This window comes from Talaromyces atroroseus (assembly GCF_001907595.1).
Source record: "Talaromyces atroroseus strain IBT 11181 chromosome Unknown scaffold_13, whole genome shotgun sequence".
Lineage (NCBI taxonomy): Eukaryota > Fungi > Ascomycota > Eurotiomycetes > Eurotiales > Trichocomaceae > Talaromyces > Talaromyces atroroseus.
In genome coordinates this window covers 890,525-909,648 of record NW_017971445.1, presented here as the reverse complement: position 1 = coordinate 909,648, position 19,124 = coordinate 890,525, and the positions used below count along the sequence as shown (strand labels likewise).

Below are 19,124 nucleotides of genomic sequence, written 5' to 3'. Positions count from 1 at the left end.
CAACATCTATTCGGCTATTTGAGTATGGGTAGCTAGGGAGATGAACATATTGTCTATGCTCAGGAAATTTAGAATACAAAGATAAAAAGAGGACAAGGAGAAGAAATAGCTCTGCAAGACCGACAGCCTCATACCTATGTCCGCTAAATTACCTGCCCTACCGGCCAAATCATCCAATACTACTTCTACCTAGGTAGTCAGGGATATTACAAAAGGATAAGCAGAAAGTAAGCATCCACTCAGAATACCATGCAATGTATATATATACACCAACAGGCCTCGGGGGAAAGCCCCAATGATTTTCAAAACCTCTCGATATCTTTGATCAATGATATGATGTGGTACAGGAGCAACTTTACTGATCAAGCGCGAATTAAGGAAGGCCCTGACCATGTGGACTATCAAGCGGCCCTTGACTCCTTACAAGATCAGCCTGTGGGCTTCCAGATGTCCCTGAAGTCCATCTTTGGATGGGGATGGGAACACTGAAGATGCTTGAACCCTGGCGATATAGACCATGCATACCAACCCCTGAATGCGGCTCGTTCGGAAGCATATCAAACCTCTGGTCTAACAGAGGCTGTTCAATAGTTTCTGCTTCCGAGAAATGGTTCATGCGCCGGAATTTCGACGCAAATCTTGATGCGTTTCCTCCCTTTCTTCCGGGCTCATTTCGTTGCGCCATCATGGTCTCAAGCCTGGGAGGTCTCTTAGAAACGGAACCGCGGTAGCGTGTCGTTGACTGGACACCATTCTGGAGGGCATCTTCTGTGAGTGTCCAGTAGTTGTTCTTTGGCTTTCCCCGGACAGATGTTTCGTTGTACAAAACGAACGCCTGTCGAGAGGAAGTCAATTTTGGGAGTGGTGCCGGAAAGAGTGGCAATAGACTACTTACTTCATTCATGGATAGGTTATGACGGATGCTACTCTGCCAGCCTTTCGAATTTGGGTCATTCGCCTTGTTTGTGTTGTCTTCGAACCAGCGGTATATCTCTTGCAAAGATAACCTGTGGTCCTTCGCAGAACGAAGCGCCTCATATAAAAGGTAGGCATAGGGCTTGTCGTAAATTCCATCTTGTTCTGTACATCCATATCTCAGGGGCTTATTCCGACTTCCGCTGCTAGTATGCGATAATGCAGGTAAAAGGCGTGTCATCATCTTTCTTTCACGAGGGTAGTCGAGATGCAGAGGGCTAGTTGCGTTCTCTCTGCTATGTGTATGGCTTTTCTGGGAGGATTGTAAGCTATATGGCACCTGAAACTGCGAGGCAGCGGCGAAATTATGACCAGGACTTGGGGCTTGTTTGGATAGCGTCATTTGGCTTGTGTCATTCTCGGGCAAAGGGTGCGGAGACGAGGTGATATTGGCTTTCAGGAAGTCGCGACGAGCCAGAAACACATTGTCGAAAGGGGTATTCTCCTGGGGAAGCAGTAACGTTGAGGTATAGTCATTTGATTCTGGATAAAGGGTACGTTCGTGGGCTATCATTTGCCTGCTAGCAGGCTGAGAAAACAACGATGGCTCCCATGAGCACGCTATGAACATCGAAGGCTCGAGAGGAGTAGACGCGAGTTCCGGTTGTTCGTACGAGCAAACTGCCGACCAAGGATCGCTCTGAGCTACGTGATCCCCTGTGCTTTCCCCCATGTTCGATGGATAAGCCGAGCTCTCTGCGAAAGATGTATTAGGTTGAAGCGACCTTAAGTGGCGTCGGCAGTGGTCATTCATGATATCCGGGGAGGATACGAATCCTGTGTTTCTGGCAAGCGGTATAGTAGCTGGTTAGGTGCCCTATATTGTCGAAAACGGGCTCGGACCAGGAGAAGATGTGGCATAAAAGATACAAGTAAATAACATAAAACTGGGGAAGCATTTCAGACTCTAAGACTTAGTAGGAATTCCACATATTTACAGAGCCTAGCCCTGCTGGCTACCTGCATTACTGCATTAGGTATCAAGCTACGTGCTAGGTATGCTCTGGGGGGGGCTTTGGTCTATGAGGCGTGTACACCGCCGGACAACTTGAGTGTGTTTTTATTTTAAGAGAGCAAGCAACTAATGTTGACAAGTCTATAATGCACCGCCAAGTACAGTAGATGTGTATGTGCCTGCGTAAAGCCCTGAAGAACGGAGAGCCAGTCTGAGTCACGAGGCGGCTGTAAGCGGAAGTGATGAGATTCGCGGATGAGTACTGTACGACCACAGCATGAGCCTCCACATCCAATATTAAGAAAGCCAGAGATCTTTTAAGGCCACGTCTTCCAGAGCCTTGCATGATCCAACTGGACCAGAGAAAAGAAGTTGAGTGGGGGATAGTCGGTCAACATGCCATGCCGCTACCCGATTGGCGGGCCTGGCATGGAGTTTGATACAGGCATGAACGCGCCCCCGATGGCTGTGACACTTGCGCGCCTGTGATGGAGGTTGGTTTTAAAACGTGGTGACCGCAAATTAATGAGCTCCCCTCATGAGCCGGGATTGTCGCGAAGAAAATAAACCGGACAATCCTGCACTCCAAATGCCGCGCCAGGGACAACACAAGGACACTGATCCCCACACTCAACTACATAACCAACTTCACGCGACGGCTTCATATCGAATTAAAGTGGAAGAAAGGTCAGTTTGATGCGCCGTGGTCGTCGGAAGGCCCTGAGGCGCTCCATGCACCAACAAAGTCTTACTTCCGATAGTAGATCTGTGGGTGAAATTAGTATATTCAAACAGCAGCAGGTAACCCGGGTCCAATCAAGACTTACCTTCTTGAATTGAAAATGCAGTTGTAGAATTCCCTATACGTATCAATGGGTAAGCTTACAACGGACATTAAATGACGCAAAAAGGGACAGCGTGAACGAACCTTTTCGAAACTGCTTCTGAAGCCCCTATCTCTCTTAGAACTGAAATCCCATTCTCGATCCACAATGCGAAATGCGATGTCTTCATAGGGTGGTCCTGCAATGAACCGAATGAGACATGTGTCTTCCTCTCCTGCCTTGACGAAGGATTGGCCGCGCTTCCGCCCATGTTCACGTTCAATCCGGTAAGTCGGGGCTTTCGTCTTATCAATCAGGTCTGGATAGAATATGTTGAACCTATAGCCATGGACAACTTTCGGTGGAGGATGGTCGTGGTCGTAGTGCGTTTGATTGTACTTGTTCCATTCGTATCCCATCTGCGCACGATTGAAATATCGTGGCTTTCGCGGTCGATATTTATGAGCCCATGGAAGTTGCGAAGTACTGACGACAGCCTCCTCTGCTGTGAATATTTCTTCATTTTCACTTATGCCTCTCGCAACCTCGCGCTCGTACAGGGCTCTTGTTGCTTGGGAGAAGTCTTCATTGGGCAAAGACGAGAAGCGATCGACGCTAGTGGCAAGTGCCGATTCAGGTTTCTTTACTTGGATGGGCATTGATTGGGTAGACTTTTCTGCGCCTCGTCGTAATGGTACAAATCCCATTTTAAGGACCTTTTGTCGCTCTTGAGCCTAGTCAAAAGTTAGCGAATGCGCTGTCGAAGCCAACGTAGAAGGGGGGGGAACAAACCACTTGATTTAGAAATGCTGATTCGTCCATGATTTCAAGAGCTTTATCCTCGGGCCGCAGCTGAAGTAACGGCTCCGGATCTAGGTCCAATTCTCCCTTGACTTCCATGACCTCACCGACAACAGGTGCGATTGGAGCAAGTTTGAGTCGTACGGACTCTGCCTCATCTCTCTGTTGCCTGCGGAGTGCCTGTACTCGCCCTGCAATAACCGCTTGGAATACCTTCTTCAACTTAGCTTTCGCTTTCCAGACGGTCAGACTGCGCAAAAGCTCTTCCCAGTAATCGGTATCGATCGGTTCATTGGAATCCAGTTTGCGCTTTACTTGAACCTCAAGTGTCTCCAGTTGTTCATAAGTCTTAGGACTGAGGATCCTGTTAATATCGGCTGACACCGAGCTGAGAACACGGCCTTCGGGTGCTGAGGTTTTCTGTCGGTCACGGCAAACAATTTTCATGGTCTAGTTGTTGATCAGCGTTTGTGTCAATTTGCCTATGTTGCTTCCCCACTCACCTTCCAGAAATCGCGATTCTTTGAGGCCTGTTCAAGACTCAGAAATGTATCGATATCATTCTCCAATTCCGCCAATTGATCCTGCGACAAACCCTCAAACACTCCTTCCGGATCGATTAGATCCAGTTCTGAGTCGGGAATCTCATCATCCAAGATATTCCTTGTAGGGTCTATTATACGCAGAGTAACCGCTAACCAATCTATGGGCTTTGCGCGGCCTTCCTTCACGCGGATCTCTGCCTTCTTTTTAGCTTGCTTGAGGATGAAGGTATCCTCTTGCGCAACCCACTGGCGCACTTGCTCGTCTTCTTGCAGCTGATTCAGTCGGTTTTGTTCCCTCCTATCCCGTTGCTCGGATCTGCTATTATCCCTATCCCACTGACCAGGGTGGTGTCTGTCGTCTTTGCGGGGGATCTTTTCGGAACGCTTCCATGGCGGCGAACTTGACCGAGATCGCGAGCGGCCTCGTTTGGCGCCTGAGTGGTACGTCGACATGAGTTCTGTACGTGATATAGAGATTATGAGGGAGGAATAGTAGACACCTGATATTCCGGTAGGTAGCTGCTTTGGCGCCACCACAGTTGAACAGAGGTTGTTGAAGGAGAAAAAGAGAGCTACCGCGAGGTTCTTACCGGAAACCATAACTCGCTATGATTGGACGGTACAGCAGCCGCCGGGCTAGGCTCCTTCCGTTTGGAGTGAGCCCGCGGCTACAGTTTATTAACCCTTAAATATCGCCTATCTGTAGCTCTTCTTGTTCAGTTCCCTCTATTGCATGCTAGACCGCCATTCATAGCACGAGCATGAGCTGTGGAGGCGATCTCTGCAGGGGAAATGTCACCGCGATGGCAAAGCCTTCCAACGCGCAATGAATCGGCGCCGCCACTACTGTATAGCTTCGATTACACGCCTCAATTCTACGAGTTCCATCTCACAGATCTAACGTACATATGGTTCGAACACCTAGACCATAAGCATATTCTGCGGAGAGCCGAGGACAGCGAGACAAGTATCGATCCAAGTGAGGATGCAAACCAATATGCTGTGTTTATGCAGAAGATACAAGATGCTCTCCGCGGGGCAAAGTCTAGCATTGTGAATGTAGCCGCCAATGGCAAGCCAGGGTCTCTTTCAGTCACTACCAGTACCAACTTGCCAGGTGGGTTGAGACCCTTAAAATGGTCCTTTTCGCTTTCCAGAGAACGCCCGTCGGCAGTCACGCGACAGTTGCTTCTTCCTCTGCTAAAGGGTGAAAAGGAGCACGAAAAGCGAGAGCAGTCATTGTTAGACCATATCAGAGACAAGGATAGTGTCTTGTCTAAAATTTTCGACAAGATCGATGCGTCTCAATTGACCACGATGTTCCCGGGGACTACGGGTGCCCGCCATGCGAAGCCGAAAATATCGGATTTGATCAAGCATATCAAAGGAGCCACCAAATTTGACGAGAAAGAATGGCGCGGAAATTTGAAATTTGAGCATACTGTCGTATCAGATGTAGAAAATTTTGCGGAATCTGTGTCTAAATTTACGGGCTCGGCTATCTCTGACACCTGGTGGGAAAATCTTGACAATGGCGGATTGGCATCAAAATCATCGAGCAGACTACAAGATGTAGAAACAAGGAGAAAAAGCTATTCTTCCACCGTTGATACGGACGCTGAGGGGCAGAAGGATCTTGATGAGGACAAGAGCACTGAGGATGAGGATGAATTCCAGGTACGGAGAGACAATTATACATATGAAGTCCATTTTGATTTATTGCTAACTGTTTTTATGCAGCGTCAAGAGACCCCGCCTCATCTGAAGCGGAAGAAAGAGGAAACATTCAAAAAACAAGTGCATAAGAATGCACCTGACGGTGTGGCTGGCACCACGGAATCAGACCAAGAGAATGAATCGACTGATGAGCTAGAAAGCCGGCGGGCGCCTGTTCATAAAGTAAAGCCTCCTCCGAAGAATGCGGTAGGCCGTATTGGAGGGCCAAAGGCTGTTACTCTTGGGCGATCAAGAAAGGAATCCGCCTCATTGTCTACAGATTCCGATTCAACATCAGAGTCACCGAAGTCGAAGCAACGCACTACTGGGGCCACACGGAAAATGCCTGAATTGAACGATGACTCCTCCATATCTTCCGATTCCGAACTCGGACCATCTGCAGCATCGAGATCTAAATCCCCTGGACCTAAAAAGGACAAACATGCTGGAACGACTATTACCATCACCACAAAACCAAAAGGGGCTCTCGGCAGGATAGGAGGCAGAAAACCAGAGCCTAAGAAACCGTTGCAACCACCTTCGCCTGAAGCACTCGACGACGTCGTCGAAACGCAATCTTCTTCTGAGGACGATGAGAGGCGCCATCGTCCCCCCAAGCCTCTTCCAACTCCAAAAAGGACCAAGAAACTTGGCCTCATAGGTGGTGGCAAAAAGAAAACACAACCAAACATAACCCTGTCGCCCAAACATGAGAGTGATGGTGACGACTTGGACGCTGGGTCTATTAGGAAAGCTACAAAGGCGAAACTACCATCATCACCATCACCACCTCCACCACCATCCAAATCGCCTTCACCTATACAACAACGACGCGCGCCCAAACCCGAACGCGAGCCCGAGCCAGAATTATCTGCTGAACAAAAAGCAAATCGAAAAAGAGAAGAATTGAAAAGACAATTGGACGCAAGGAGTAAAGCTCCTGTAAAGAAGAAACGAAAATTCTGACTCCTCTCCTCCTTTTATACATCTTGTGAAATGAACAGTTAACTTTCCACCGAGGGATGGTTGGGGTACTGAAATAAGCACATTGTATTTATTTCTTCATCATGTAAATAAATATCGGTTATCAAGTTTTGGACCGGCTCCTTTATTTGTTTTTCTATTTTTGTAACCTATCATGGACGTAGGAAAGAAAGGAAAGTGGCCCACTGTATGTATACACAGGTATGCTTACCCAAGCAAATGGACTTGAATACTATCGTTGTTCCAAGATTAAACATACCTAGCAAGAGATAAAATCCATGGACGTATAGCAGAAAATTACAACATTTAACATTGTACAAATATAATACAGGGGTATATCGATTAAATACAGAACACAACCAAACCCGAAAGATTATATCAAAGCTTTGTTTAGCCAGCGAAAGGGTCCGATGTCGACTCCTTGTCACGATTCAAAGGATCTAATTCCTTGCGCAGGTCTTGCTCTACTGGAGTGATTAGTCTTACTTTCTTCGCTGATGACCCTGCAGCCGCGCCTCCGGAAGCCGTATTTGGGCCAGTAAGGGCGGTGCTACCGCTGCTACTTACGCCGCCACCTCCCAGTAAGGTTTCGCCAGATGATGTTGGTGCTGCTGCTAACATGCCGCGGACTTTTTCAACTGCTCTGCTCTCACCAGTAACCCATGGATCTCGCTTGGCGGGGATATTTGAGGCCATCCTGCGGCCGAATGCAGCTGTTTGCACAACTTCACGGTTCTCGGTGCGTCGTGGGCCAGGACCACAGTCATGCATACAACCAGGTGTAGGGCAGCCGCCTTCGCTAACCTCGAAGTCACCAAGCCATTTCTTCATGCAGGCTAGATGCCCACCATGTCCGCAACCTTGGCACCACGACCATAGGCCTGAACCTTGGGGTCGGTAAGAAGCGCAAGTTTGTTGCCCAAACTGTCCTAACTCTGATTGCGGAATTGGTTCCGTCGCATTGGAGGAGATAGAGACTTGGGATTTGGTCTCCAAGTCATCTGTATTTGAGTCACCGTCGCCATCCGTAGATTCGGGTATGATCCATTCAAGAGGCGGCTCCAAACTGAGGCAGACGGGACAAGGAGCTTGCGGTGTTAGGCACCTGTAACATCGTCGATTGTCTTTAATGGGATTTTCGTAAGGTTTCTTGCATGTATAGCAGTAGACATTGATGAACGTGTCTGTTTGAGCGTACTCATACACTGCTGGATACATGGGTACACAGAAATTTCGGAGCTCAGCAGCCTCAACATACATAGAGTGGCGAATGAGCTGCTCATTGTATGTCTTGAAAACCTGTTCGGACTCATGATATGGTAGAATAGTCTTGCAATCAAGAAAAAGTGAGTGTATCGTACGTAGCAGATGAGCCGCCATCTGAGTATCGACAGGAGCGGTGCTATGATAGTGTCGTATGGCCTCTCTCAAAATCACTTGCACGCTCCATGGCTTGCTCGCCGATATTTCAGGCGAGAGAGGAAGCATAAGATCTTTACTGGATCCTCTGGCTGCTTCGCGAGAATCTAGGGGTTTCGAGTCACCTTCATGATCACTCGACTCCACTAATAAAGGAGCAGGGCTCGATGGACGTTGAATATGTATTTGATTCATGTCAGAAGAGGAACTACCGGAATCAGTTTCATCTTCATAAGGTGCATACTCGGGGACACTAGCAGCATCAGAGGATGCTGGTTCATCCTCCTCAGGGATTTCTTCTGTTTCCCATCCCACACTATTTCTCCTTGAGGTAGGCACCGCACCTGTTCGAGGAGATAATGAGATATCAACCGACTTAGTACGTTGTGAGCTATCTGTAGAAGCTGAGAACATGGGGAAACTTTCAGTAGAGTCGTGTCGAAGATAAGAACCGGGACGGGATGGACGGCTGGCTTCACTTGCGAGGGATTCAAGATTGAGGACTTTTTTCGGCACCGCCTTGTAGTCACGGAGTAGAGCCTTCCGGCTTTCAACCTTTTGCTCATAATCATCTTCTGAGCCTTCCTTCGCTGCAAAATCATTTGACCTGTCAAGGTGCCAGTCGGCACGGCCAGCTATCGCCCGAGGCGCTGACCGCTGGTCGGTATCGAGGCTGTCGTCGAGATCACGAGCCTGCTCCGAGTTAAAACTGGCTGAATAAAAGGGCATGTAATCGCTAGATTCGGATTCGTGACGCTGCAACCGTGGTGCAATTGCAACCTCGGCTTGATTTTTAGTACTGTAACGAGAGCTTATGACGGGGGGTGGCAAAGGTTGTAAATCGATCAAGTCATCCGTTTCAGTTACGCCTTGAGTGACCGAAGCAAAATCAGTACCCGAAGGAGAGTCCGGGAGAGGCTTCGCAAGAGGAGTCGTCATGTTAGATGTACTCTCCATGTCCGGCACTGTGCGTCGCTGAGATTCTGTCTCGATCATCACGCCTTTGAACAAGTGAGACTTCACCTTAGCCGACTTTGATCCTTCGGTTATACGCGTTAGGTCACCGAAATGTGCATGCGGAGACTTATGGTCGTGGCCTGACTTTTCTTTAGGCTGCCGTCTTCTCTCTTCTGCTCGTACTTCAAGTTCTTGAATCACTGTGTACTTCACGATACTCCAAGTCTGTGCGAGCTTATGTTGACCTGCTATTTCGGCCTGTTCTGCATTCCAGTCCAGGTCATTGAGCAATGCTTGAACCTGATCATTCAGCCGATAGGTGACTTCGCCGTCTTTCATCAAAGTGGCGTATTGTTCGGCTAAATAACGGAAAACCACCGCGTCTGATGCAACACCCTCAACTTGTCCTATCGCGCCGAGTTGATGTGGTGAGGGATGATCGCCAGATAGTGCGTTCTCAAGAGGGACGACTGTAATTTTCTCTTCCGGGTCTGGAGGCGTGTTTCCTAGTGACTTTGATATCCCCAAGGCGATTCCTTTTTGATGCCTTGGGTTTACCGTGGAAAGGTCGTTCTCGGTAGTGTCCGTGAAACTCTGGTGTCTATCAAAACCTCGTTCGTTCTCCTCTGTAAAGTTGAAAAACTCGGGTTTTTTTGCCGCCAAAGCTCTGCGTCGAGGCCGCTTTTGCACGGTAGCGACGACCTCTCCAGTCGGGCTCCAGGCAACTGCACATGTTGGTCGCCGAGTGACGACTTCGGGAACAAATCGAATATCTGTTTGAGTGAATGACCCGGCTTCGCCAACAGTCCAGAGCAAGTCACTGGATTTCCACAATAGGTCGGCAGCTGGTGTCTCGTAGCGATCGATTTCTCGGTAGGGAATGTGTGGACGTCGGAGATCCCATAGATGAATGCGAGGATCTTCTTTATCATAAGATGTAACCACTTGTGTAGATTTCCAATTTCTTTCATCAGAAAATTCAGAAACACGACTAGCCGGTCGCCATCTCACGTTGACCACTGGCTGGGGTACTCGGAATTGAAAGGTAGGCTTCTGTCTGCGTTCTGCCGATGAAGAAAAGTCCCAGACTTTGACCTGCTTATCTGTTCCTGCACTCACGAGATGCTTTCCATCAGGATGCCAGTCAACGGCATAACATGGCTTGTCATGGGCTGCAATTTTCAGCTGTGGAGCCTTGGTCTGTCGGTAATCCCAGCACTGAATGGCTCCGCTATCTGTTGCGGTAGCAAACACCGTCCCATCACCTGTAGACCATCGGATATCGCGCACGGCATCGCTATTACCACTATAGCGAGATATGCTCTGAATAGTGGCTGCGGGAGAAGCTGATCTCAAATCCCACATGCGAATTGTGCTATCTTGGCTGCCTGATAAAAGCCACGCCGAACGATGAGGGTTAAATGCCAATCTGTGAACCTGACGACTGTGACCGTTGAGCCTGGAGAGTTCCAGACCTGCTCGCTGCAGGTCATATGTGATGATACGGCCATTGGCGGCGGCAGTAGCGATAACGGTATCGAATTCACTGTGAGACCACTTCACATCCTTAATGGCAAGCTGATCTTTAAACTTAGATGCTAAGCCAGTCAAGACTTGCTTCTTTGAGGAGGCTTTGATAATAGCGTCGCGAAGATTGAACTCTTCGGAAGAACCGTCCTGAGAGACGCGAATCGTTTTGAAGATTTCTCGGCCGGCAATCACGGCGTGCGTCTTCTGCGGGGAAATGTCAAGCGACGCGATCGATAATCCGGTGCGATGTGTGACGGTCTGAGATGATCCAGGCCTTGGTTTCTCGAGTTAGCTAGACGGCTTGTTAGGGAAATATACTCAGCAACCTTACAAGGACCTTGACCTCGTCAATCTCACGCCCTGGTGATCCTCTTCGGCCAAGCGGCCAGAGCCATCAGAAGGGCTCGGTGAACGTGAGCCGGTGAAAAAGGGCTGGGTAAGCCTGGCTAAGGCGCTGGTTGCTCGATTCGAGTACACCTTGTGCGCCTGGGCCTGCGATGCTGGCGGGGGTGGCCGCAGCGGCGGTTGAGGGGCTTCTGCGTCAGGTGGTGGATCTGCCATTGTGACCTCTCATTGCGGCTGTGCGAGGTCAGGAAGACGCGCACATTACCAGCACAAGAACAAGACAACTGAGCAAGTCGATATTAGACAGGGGCGAGGTGTGTACGGTAGTTGGCTGGCAAGATGTGGAAGCTGGAGCTGTCGCGCTTGGAAATGCCCCCGGACCCACCATTCAGCCTTGCCTCTTCCTTGACTATCCTTTTTTGGTCTTTGATATCATTTATGCCTCTTATAATGAGTTATTGTCATCCATCGTGGACTAACGCAGTAATTCAACATACAAAAAATGCTCGAACTGTCTGCGAAAAAAAATACAGGCGATCAAAAAAATCAAACGTCCCCGAGTGGGGTCGAACCACTGACCTTGAGATGTTCCTCTTCATATGTAAATATGAATAATAACAGTCACACGTCTTAACCACTGGACCACGGAGACTTGTTGTCGTCGTGGCGGTAAATAAAATCTACATGCGAAAATCCAATCAGGCTTGATTTGAAACGGTAAGGTACTTGCAAGTCTTGCTGGGAATTAGGAGTAGCCACTTATTTCTACAGGAAATCATCTTGCGTGGGAAGGTGGGGGTAGACCACACCTGGATCTATTTCCTGGAGCTTACGGATATCCGATTAGCTAACCAACCTCAACACTGAAGGCTGAGGCAGCACGGTGTATTGTGGCTTTACATCGACTGGTGTCTACTTGGGATATACTAATTGGGTAAATACTAAACACCGTCTCTTTCTCTTCGAGACGTGCCGCCGGTTCATGCATCGTAGTTCTCGCATCACTTTTCTCTTTCAAGGCAGATATTCCTAGCTTTGACACCGAAAGTAAACAAAAAATTCCCAAGGTCTCATGATACCTGCCCACTGCATATGAGCAAACCACCTAGGCAAGGCGCTCAGATAGAATGCTTGCAGCCAACCCGATCAGATCGGGAGCCCATGCGAGGGGTCAGATTTGCTTGAAGCTACGGAGTACCACGCTGCAACGACAGCATAGATGCCTAATACGGGGCAACCAGATGGGCAATGTTGGAGCATCTGCCATCAGATATGTATACATATGTGTGTATGCGAGATTCCAGTTCTAATGTCTGCCTAGGCTGGGAGGAGAACAGAAACGACAATGGCATGTGTGCAATGACCTCATGTCCTTCCTAACCCATCCTAGGCCCCTTTTATTCACCTTGTTTGCCCTTGGAAGGAGTTGTCATTGTTGTCGCACTCCCAGTCAATTAGCGAGGCTTCTTGTCTGGCTGAACAGTGATATCCTTGCAGAGCCTAGTCTAGAACTGACGTTTATTAAATGCGACTACTAGATGCGGTATTTCTCCTGCAAATCGCACAAGCATGGTGGTAGAAATTCAGATGATACGTACGTAGATGCTACTACATCGTTCATGGTTTCCGATGGCCGGGGCTGCAGATAACTTGTCCTTCTCCGTATTTAATACGTAGTTTAGTTCGCGGTAAACTAGTGATTGGTTAGGGAAAATAATTCGAACGTTTGCTATTTCCAAATACCGAGTAGCCAACGTCATCTCATTGGCCGATGTATAGCCCAGGATCGCACCGCGGGAGGATATCGATTTAGTCCTCACTGAGCAAGCGTAGACAACAAGCATAACTAAGTGTGATTGAACAGGCAGATTTCCCGTTGGAATGGCACTAGAAAAGAGCCGTAAACGAAATCCTCCGTACAAAAGTTTGAGGGAATGAAGCGGTGTGTGAAATGGGCTGCAGCGTCAAGCCCGTCACAACCCTCCAGAATAGTTCTGGATCTATCTATTTTATCACTAATATTTATCAAACACCCTTTGTTGTCCGGCCCCCTGTCCAAACGAATCGAACAATGGAAATTATCTCCGCTCTTCGTCCCAGGTAGACCAAACAGAAACCCTGTACGGGGTTAAATTGGCATTGTTTTTGACAAAGAAAAGGTTGTAGACCCAAGCTGATTTAGCCAGAGTCACACCGCTCTCCTGGAGGGTTGAAACGTGATATGATTCAATCAATGTTGCTCCAACAGGGTGGAATGCAGCGGCCCTTGCGGTCTGGTATTTCCCTGTCTTTCCTGTATTTTTTGGCTTTTGACTTTTAGTTTCTGGTTGTCGCTGATGTCACATCGAAGAAACAAGGTTCGGATTGCCCGTCATATTTGTCCACACCATCCATCGATGCTCACCGCATCAGCAGAGTTGCAAAGGAAAAAGAAAAGAAGAGGAAAAAAAAAAAAAAACACGCGCGAGTCAAACAAAAAGCCTCGGCAATTTCTGCGCAAATGCTTGTTAGTTTAGACCCGTTGATCGCGTAGATATGGCTAAACAGTCCGGACTCCGGAGTCGACAGCGTCGTTCTCCGGCAGGCTGGGTAGGGTTGGGCGGCTGGCGGGACGTGCCGGCGCCCGCATACCAACCTTTGCGGGACCACGCGTTGGGCAGAGTACCGGCATCATCCTTGGATGAACGATGCATAGCTGCTAACTACCTAGGTAGGTGCTAGGTGCCAGGTGGTAGGAGGACTCTTTATCGGGAGGCGTTCTAGAAGCTCTATCTTAGACCGTTCCAAATTGCGTTTTCTTTCATACGAACCTTGGAACACGTTGTGTGTTTGTATATATACCCCGGCCTGTTGTTGCAGCTAACCAAGTATGATGAAATTGACTAGCCGAGATAAAGTGGAATAAAATAATGTACCCGTGGTTCGTCAATTGACTTGCTGACCATCATCTAATACCTGGCAAATGAATAGACTTCTGAAGGCTAGGCCAAGTCTCACAGTATGCGCTGTGCCGCCACCGTGCCCGCCAGCGATAGCAATAGTAATAGCAAAGGCAAAGCAATCTCATGCCAAGAATTGAATGAAAATAAATCAACCAATGCCGTGTATGTATGCATAATGTATGTATTGTCCATCATCATGGAGTAGGCGCATGCGGGTGGATTCCGGAGACGATATTTCAATGATTTGTTCGCTGTTCGGAGAAGAAAAGCTTGGACACCTTCCTCAAATACGAAGAACGCTTGGAGCTGTACAGGTTGTGCCGCCACGATCTCGGAACAAAAAGGAAGTTTGGGTTGGTGTGCAGAGTGCCCTAGGCCGTCTGAGTTGGTAGTGAGAAAGTCACAAGCAAACCAAGAAAAATTGGATCCCTGTCAATTACCGTGTCGTCGGCACGATTCTAGAGGACAGCTCATACGCTTGATGATATAGTTCACAATTTCGTATGGCCCTAATAAGACTAGTATTATCGCAGTAAGGAGGAACCCGACCCGCGCTGAGTGGACTGATCTGAATGCTAATATTACCGTAATAGTATCGTTGTAGACGTAGTATATGCTACATGTTTGCCGAGCGGTATAGCTTAGCGCCGATATGCTGGGTTGAAAGTCCTATATTAGCGAGTGCTTCCTTCTGCTTGGGTTGCAAAGTTGTTTTCTTCTTCTCCCTTTTCTTCTTCTCGCCTGCTCAGGTCGATGCGACTACATTCCCCGCTCCCCCTTCAACTGACTTGGGTAGTTCGTGCTTCGCCAAACAAACCGGGTTTCGCCATTCAACTTCCTCCCTAGTCTGATCAGTCTTGTGTCTGGGAGCGGTGCTGCAGATCCATCAGATCTCGGCTTCTTTGCAACAGAATTCACTGAATTGATTGGGTGGCGTGGACTCCTGGTGACCTCGTCCCAGTTCCCGCACCCGGCATCCACATTCTTCAGCGTTCACGGGACCGGCCAGAATCGCCATTCAGGTAAGGAAAGAGCCGAATCCTGTATGTACTATTTTGTTCCTAACGATTAGCAGTCCGCGCGGATAAGAAGTGTATTTCCCACCCATCAGTCGAGCTGGTCTTTCTTCTTTGCAGTGCTACTGCATGGTAGAGGTCCACTACTGGTTCGAACAATAAAGAGAAGAACGCCTTTGTACGGCTGGAAATCTAGACCCCGACCGCGGCAGCATCTGAGAAAACTCGCAGGACGCGTCCAGCCAATCATTTCCATTGACCGCGATCTGACGATTGAGCGATTTGAGTCAGTTTGTGGAGCCCGTCAGCTTTGCAGTGGACGCAAGCTACTCATTCGACGGCGGAGGGAGGCAAAAGACGCAAATTCAAGACATTTGAGGAGGGGAAGAGAAAGAGTAAGAGAGAAAGTTCAAAGCTGACGTTGGCTCGCTCCTTCCCTGTAAGTGCTGGACATCCTCCACCCGCTCCTTCCTGGAAACACAGCCCAGTGTGAGTGGCGGGCAGGTGCCCGCCCGCGGACTAGGCCCGAATCGAGAGCTCCTTCCCCTCTTGGGCTATTTTGGCTGCTAAGAAAAACCTCTGCCTCTTCCCTCTTCTGCTCGAAGAACAGCATATACCCTTTCACTACTTCTTCTTCTTCTACTACTACTATCTTAATTTTTAATCGTCGTTGTTGTGTCTCCTTGTTCTCTTGCTATCCGTCATTGCTACTTTCTTTTGTCCTCTCTTCAACTTTCATTTCTGTGTTACGGGTGGTCATCTGTTGTCTAATCTATCGTTGCTGCATGTGCTTTTCGCTGCATTCTAGGCCCGCCTTGTACAATACCGTTCGAGCTTTCGACATCTGCAATTAATATCTCTCACAAACCCTTCCTGACAGACCCTGCAGGCATTGTATGCGCCACTGAAAAGACCGCCAGACGCCCTTCGATCTCCCTCCCCAGTTTCTCCGCCTGCAATCCGCTTCTTCCTGTCCCACTCGCCGTTTCTTCTCTCCTCTGCCCACTCGACACCATTCTGTCGCTACCGATTGTGACCCAGAGCCCAAGCCCAAGCCTGCTCGAGCGTGGATCCAGTGACATGGAACCGTGCTGAACATTGGACTGTTATTACCTGCGTGCGCTTGATAAATTCGTGGAGGAATGGCGGCTCCCGGTACTGTGGGAATGCCAGACATGGCGCTCTCCTCAGATGCTCTGGAAACTGCCCGAAGTCTGCTGTTTGCTTTGCAGATAGCCTCGCCAATTGCCCTTTTGTTGGCCTTTGTGACGGCCTTCATTGTCTGCTCAATATTATCCGCCAGGCAGTTGACCCCCGCTGTAAACACAGCATGTGGCCCCGGGGGTCGACCGCTGCCCAAGCGGACAAGGAGCACTATGGCGGTATTGAAAGACCGCCAGAATGTCTCACCTCGATTCCGACTTGTCTTCCAATGGCTCTCGCTAGCTGTGCTTTTGACATTCCTGGTCGATGCCGCCATTAATGTCTCCCATGCCATACTCTACCGCTCCCAGCACTGGTGGCGTGGTCAGGCAACGGTGGTAAGTTTCTTGCAACACGACATTGATTTCCTATGAAAGCCCAGCTAAACTTCCTCTGCTCTTCCCACTGCAGATCTACATTGTCGGCTGCTTTTTTGTGCATGCCTTGATTCTGATCTCGCTTGTTGATGCAAAGCCCTCTCCAACAGGGGCCCAATTTGCCCCATGGACACTGGCTCTCTTGCTCGATGCGATTATTTGGACGGCTTCATTGGCCATATACAGCAACCCACACAATGAACCAATAGTAGGTGACCCTCAGGGTGGCCCATGGCGATACGGTATAACTTCTTGGGAGGCTCCCGAATTGGCTGTGAATGCAATTCGTTTAATCCTCCTCGCAGCCCTCATCTTCCTTTATATTATCTCTACCATCCGTAAATCAACTAGCCGTAAAGCCAATCCTCGTCTAGCCGGGGAGGCTGGGGAGACCAGAGGTCTTTTGGATTCTTCGGAAGAAACTGCAGGAGCCAACGGATCGGCATATGGCACGACACATGCTAACGGTCACTCATCACCACCGCAAAAGCCAGTTGATCCGTGGGTGCGGCCAACGACTGTGCCCTCGACGAGTTGGTGGGAATATCTTAGCGGCTACTCGCTTTTCTTCCCCTACCTCTGGCCATCCAAGTCCCGCAGACTTCAACTGGTTGTGGTCATCTGCTTCGGACTTATCCTACTGCAACGTGTTGTCAACGTGCTAGTGCCTTATCAAGTTAGCGTCATCACCAATATTCTGTCAGACGAGGAGGGAGACAACTTGCGAATACCGTGGTTTCAAATTTGCTTATATATCTTTTACCGCTGGCTACAAGGCAATCAGGGTCTTATTGGATCCTTGAGATCAAGCCTATGGATTCCGGTTAGCCAGTATTCTTACATGGAATTGTCTACCGCTGCGTTCGAACATGTCCACAGCCTGAGTTTGGATTTTCACCTGGGTAAAAAGACCGGAGAAGTCCTGTCAGCTTTGAGTAAAGGCAATTCAATCAACACGTTTCTTGAGCAGATCACATTCCAGGTTGTGCCAATGCTAATCGACCTCGGAGTTGCAATTGGGTACTTCCTGATTGCCTTTGATGCATACTATGCCTTAGTCGTGACTATTGTCACATTCTGCTATCTCTATGTGACAGTTCGCATGGCACAGTGGCGAGCTGAGATTAGGCGAGAAATGGTGAATGCTTCTCGACAGGAGGATGCTGTCAAGTGAGACACATAGTAAATGCCCAAGTGTTCCTACATTCGCTAATTATTCTAATCTCACAGGAACGATTCTATGATATCATATGAAACCGTCAAATACTTCAATGCAGAATCTTACGAGTTCAGTCGTTACCGTACCGCCGTCAACGATTTCCAGAAAGCTGAATACCATGTCCTGTTCTCTCTTACATTGATGAATACGAGTCAAAATACCGTGTTCATGCTGGGTCTCCTCGTGACGTGTTTTATTGCTGCTTATCAGGTGTCAACGGGCGAACGCAAGGTTGGCCACTTCGTAGGTCTTTTATTTTACATGGCCCAACTTCAAGGGCCGCTGAACTTTTTCGGCACCTTTTACAGGTCCATCCAATCAGCCTTGATCAATTCGGAGCGCATGCTGGAACTTTTCAGAGAACAGCCAACTGTTATCGATCGACCTAATGCCGTGCCGATGGGCTGTTGCGATGGCGGAATAGTTTTTGACGATGTCCACTTCTCGTATGATAGCCGCAAGCCGGCTCTCAGTGGACTGACATTTGAGTGTCGACCAGGCACGACCACTGCCCTAGTGGGGGAATCAGGAGGTGGTAAATCTACAGTATTCCGCCTTCTTTTCCGTTTCTATGACGCCAAGACTGGAAACATTCGCGTTGATGGCAAAGATGTTCAAAACGTTACTATCGACTCGTTGCGCCGCCATATTGGTGTGGTACCTCAAGATACCGTCCTGTTCAACGAGACTTTAATGTACAATTTGAAGTACGCGTGCCCAGAGGCGACAGATGAACAGGTTTACGAAGCATGTCGCGCGGCTAGCATTCATGATAAGATTCTTTCGTTTCCTGATGGCTACTACACTAAGGTGGGAGAGCGTGGCCTCCGACTAAGTGGTGGGGAAAAGCAACGTGTTGCTATTGCTCGTACAATACTGAAGAATCCTCGCATTATCCTCTTGGACGAAGCAACTGCAGCTCTTGACACTGAAACCGAAGAGCAAATTCAAGACGCCCTTTCGACCTTGTCAAAGGGACGTACGATGCTTGTTATTGCACATAGATTGAGCACTGTCACCGACGCGGATCAGATTTTGGTTTTGAGTGACGGCCAAGTCTCGGAACGTGGTACTCATGAGGAACTCCGAGACCTCAATGGCCGGTACGCCAGCATGTGGCGCAAGCAGATACGGGCACAGAGGGCTGCGGAGCTTCGTGGTGCAACAGTGACCGATGATAGCTCTAGTCAGTCAGAAGGAGAAAGAAAGGCAAAGATTAATCGAGAGCTACCTGCTCGACGTTCAAGTCGAGCTGGGGATGCTCAAAATTCCCAGAACCGGTCATCATAAGGGCTAGATTTGACTTCTTATTGAAT

General features: G+C 48.8%; 5 protein-coding genes across 5 annotated transcripts; 2 read left to right on the top strand and 3 right to left on the bottom strand.

The window, feature by feature from the left end:
• Nucleotides 1–373: 373 nt before the first annotated feature.
• On the bottom strand, nucleotides 374–1,648 carry UA08_08351 (hypothetical protein; the record flags this gene model as incomplete). The annotated part of the gene is made up of 2 exons (XM_020263265.1): nucleotides 374–835; nucleotides 896–1,648. The coding sequence occupies 2 exons, from the start codon at nucleotides 1,646–1,648 to the stop codon at nucleotides 374–376; spliced, it is 1,215 nt and encodes a 404-aa protein (XP_020116766.1).
• Nucleotides 1,649–2,678: 1,030 nt separating this feature from the next.
• On the bottom strand, nucleotides 2,679–4,553 carry UA08_08350 (hypothetical protein; the record flags this gene model as incomplete). Its single annotated transcript, XM_020263264.1, has 5 exons — nucleotides 2,679–2,696; nucleotides 2,758–2,790; nucleotides 2,859–3,488; nucleotides 3,547–4,005; nucleotides 4,059–4,553. The coding sequence occupies 5 exons, from the start codon at nucleotides 4,551–4,553 to the stop codon at nucleotides 2,679–2,681; spliced, it is 1,635 nt and encodes a 544-aa protein (XP_020116769.1).
• A 339-nt stretch (nucleotides 4,554–4,892) lies between these two features.
• On the top strand, nucleotides 4,893–6,782 carry UA08_08349 (hypothetical protein; the record flags this gene model as incomplete). The annotated part of the gene is made up of 2 exons (XM_020263263.1): nucleotides 4,893–5,777; nucleotides 5,841–6,782. 2 exons carry the CDS (start codon nucleotides 4,893–4,895, stop codon nucleotides 6,780–6,782), a joined length of 1,827 nt encoding a protein of 608 aa, XP_020116768.1.
• A 408-nt stretch (nucleotides 6,783–7,190) lies between these two features.
• On the bottom strand, nucleotides 7,191–11,267 carry UA08_08348 (hypothetical protein; the record flags this gene model as incomplete). Its single annotated transcript, XM_020263262.1, has 2 exons — nucleotides 7,191–10,980; nucleotides 11,038–11,267. The coding sequence occupies 2 exons, from the start codon at nucleotides 11,265–11,267 to the stop codon at nucleotides 7,191–7,193; spliced, it is 4,020 nt and encodes a 1,339-aa protein (XP_020116721.1).
• A 4,884-nt stretch (nucleotides 11,268–16,151) lies between these two features.
• UA08_08347 (hypothetical protein) lies at nucleotides 16,152–19,098 on the top strand (the record flags this gene model as incomplete). Its single annotated transcript, XM_020263261.1, has 3 exons — nucleotides 16,152–16,550; nucleotides 16,624–17,759; nucleotides 17,820–19,098. 3 exons carry the CDS (start codon nucleotides 16,152–16,154, stop codon nucleotides 19,096–19,098), a joined length of 2,814 nt encoding a protein of 937 aa, XP_020116671.1.
• Between the last annotated feature and the right edge of the window lie 26 nt (nucleotides 19,099–19,124).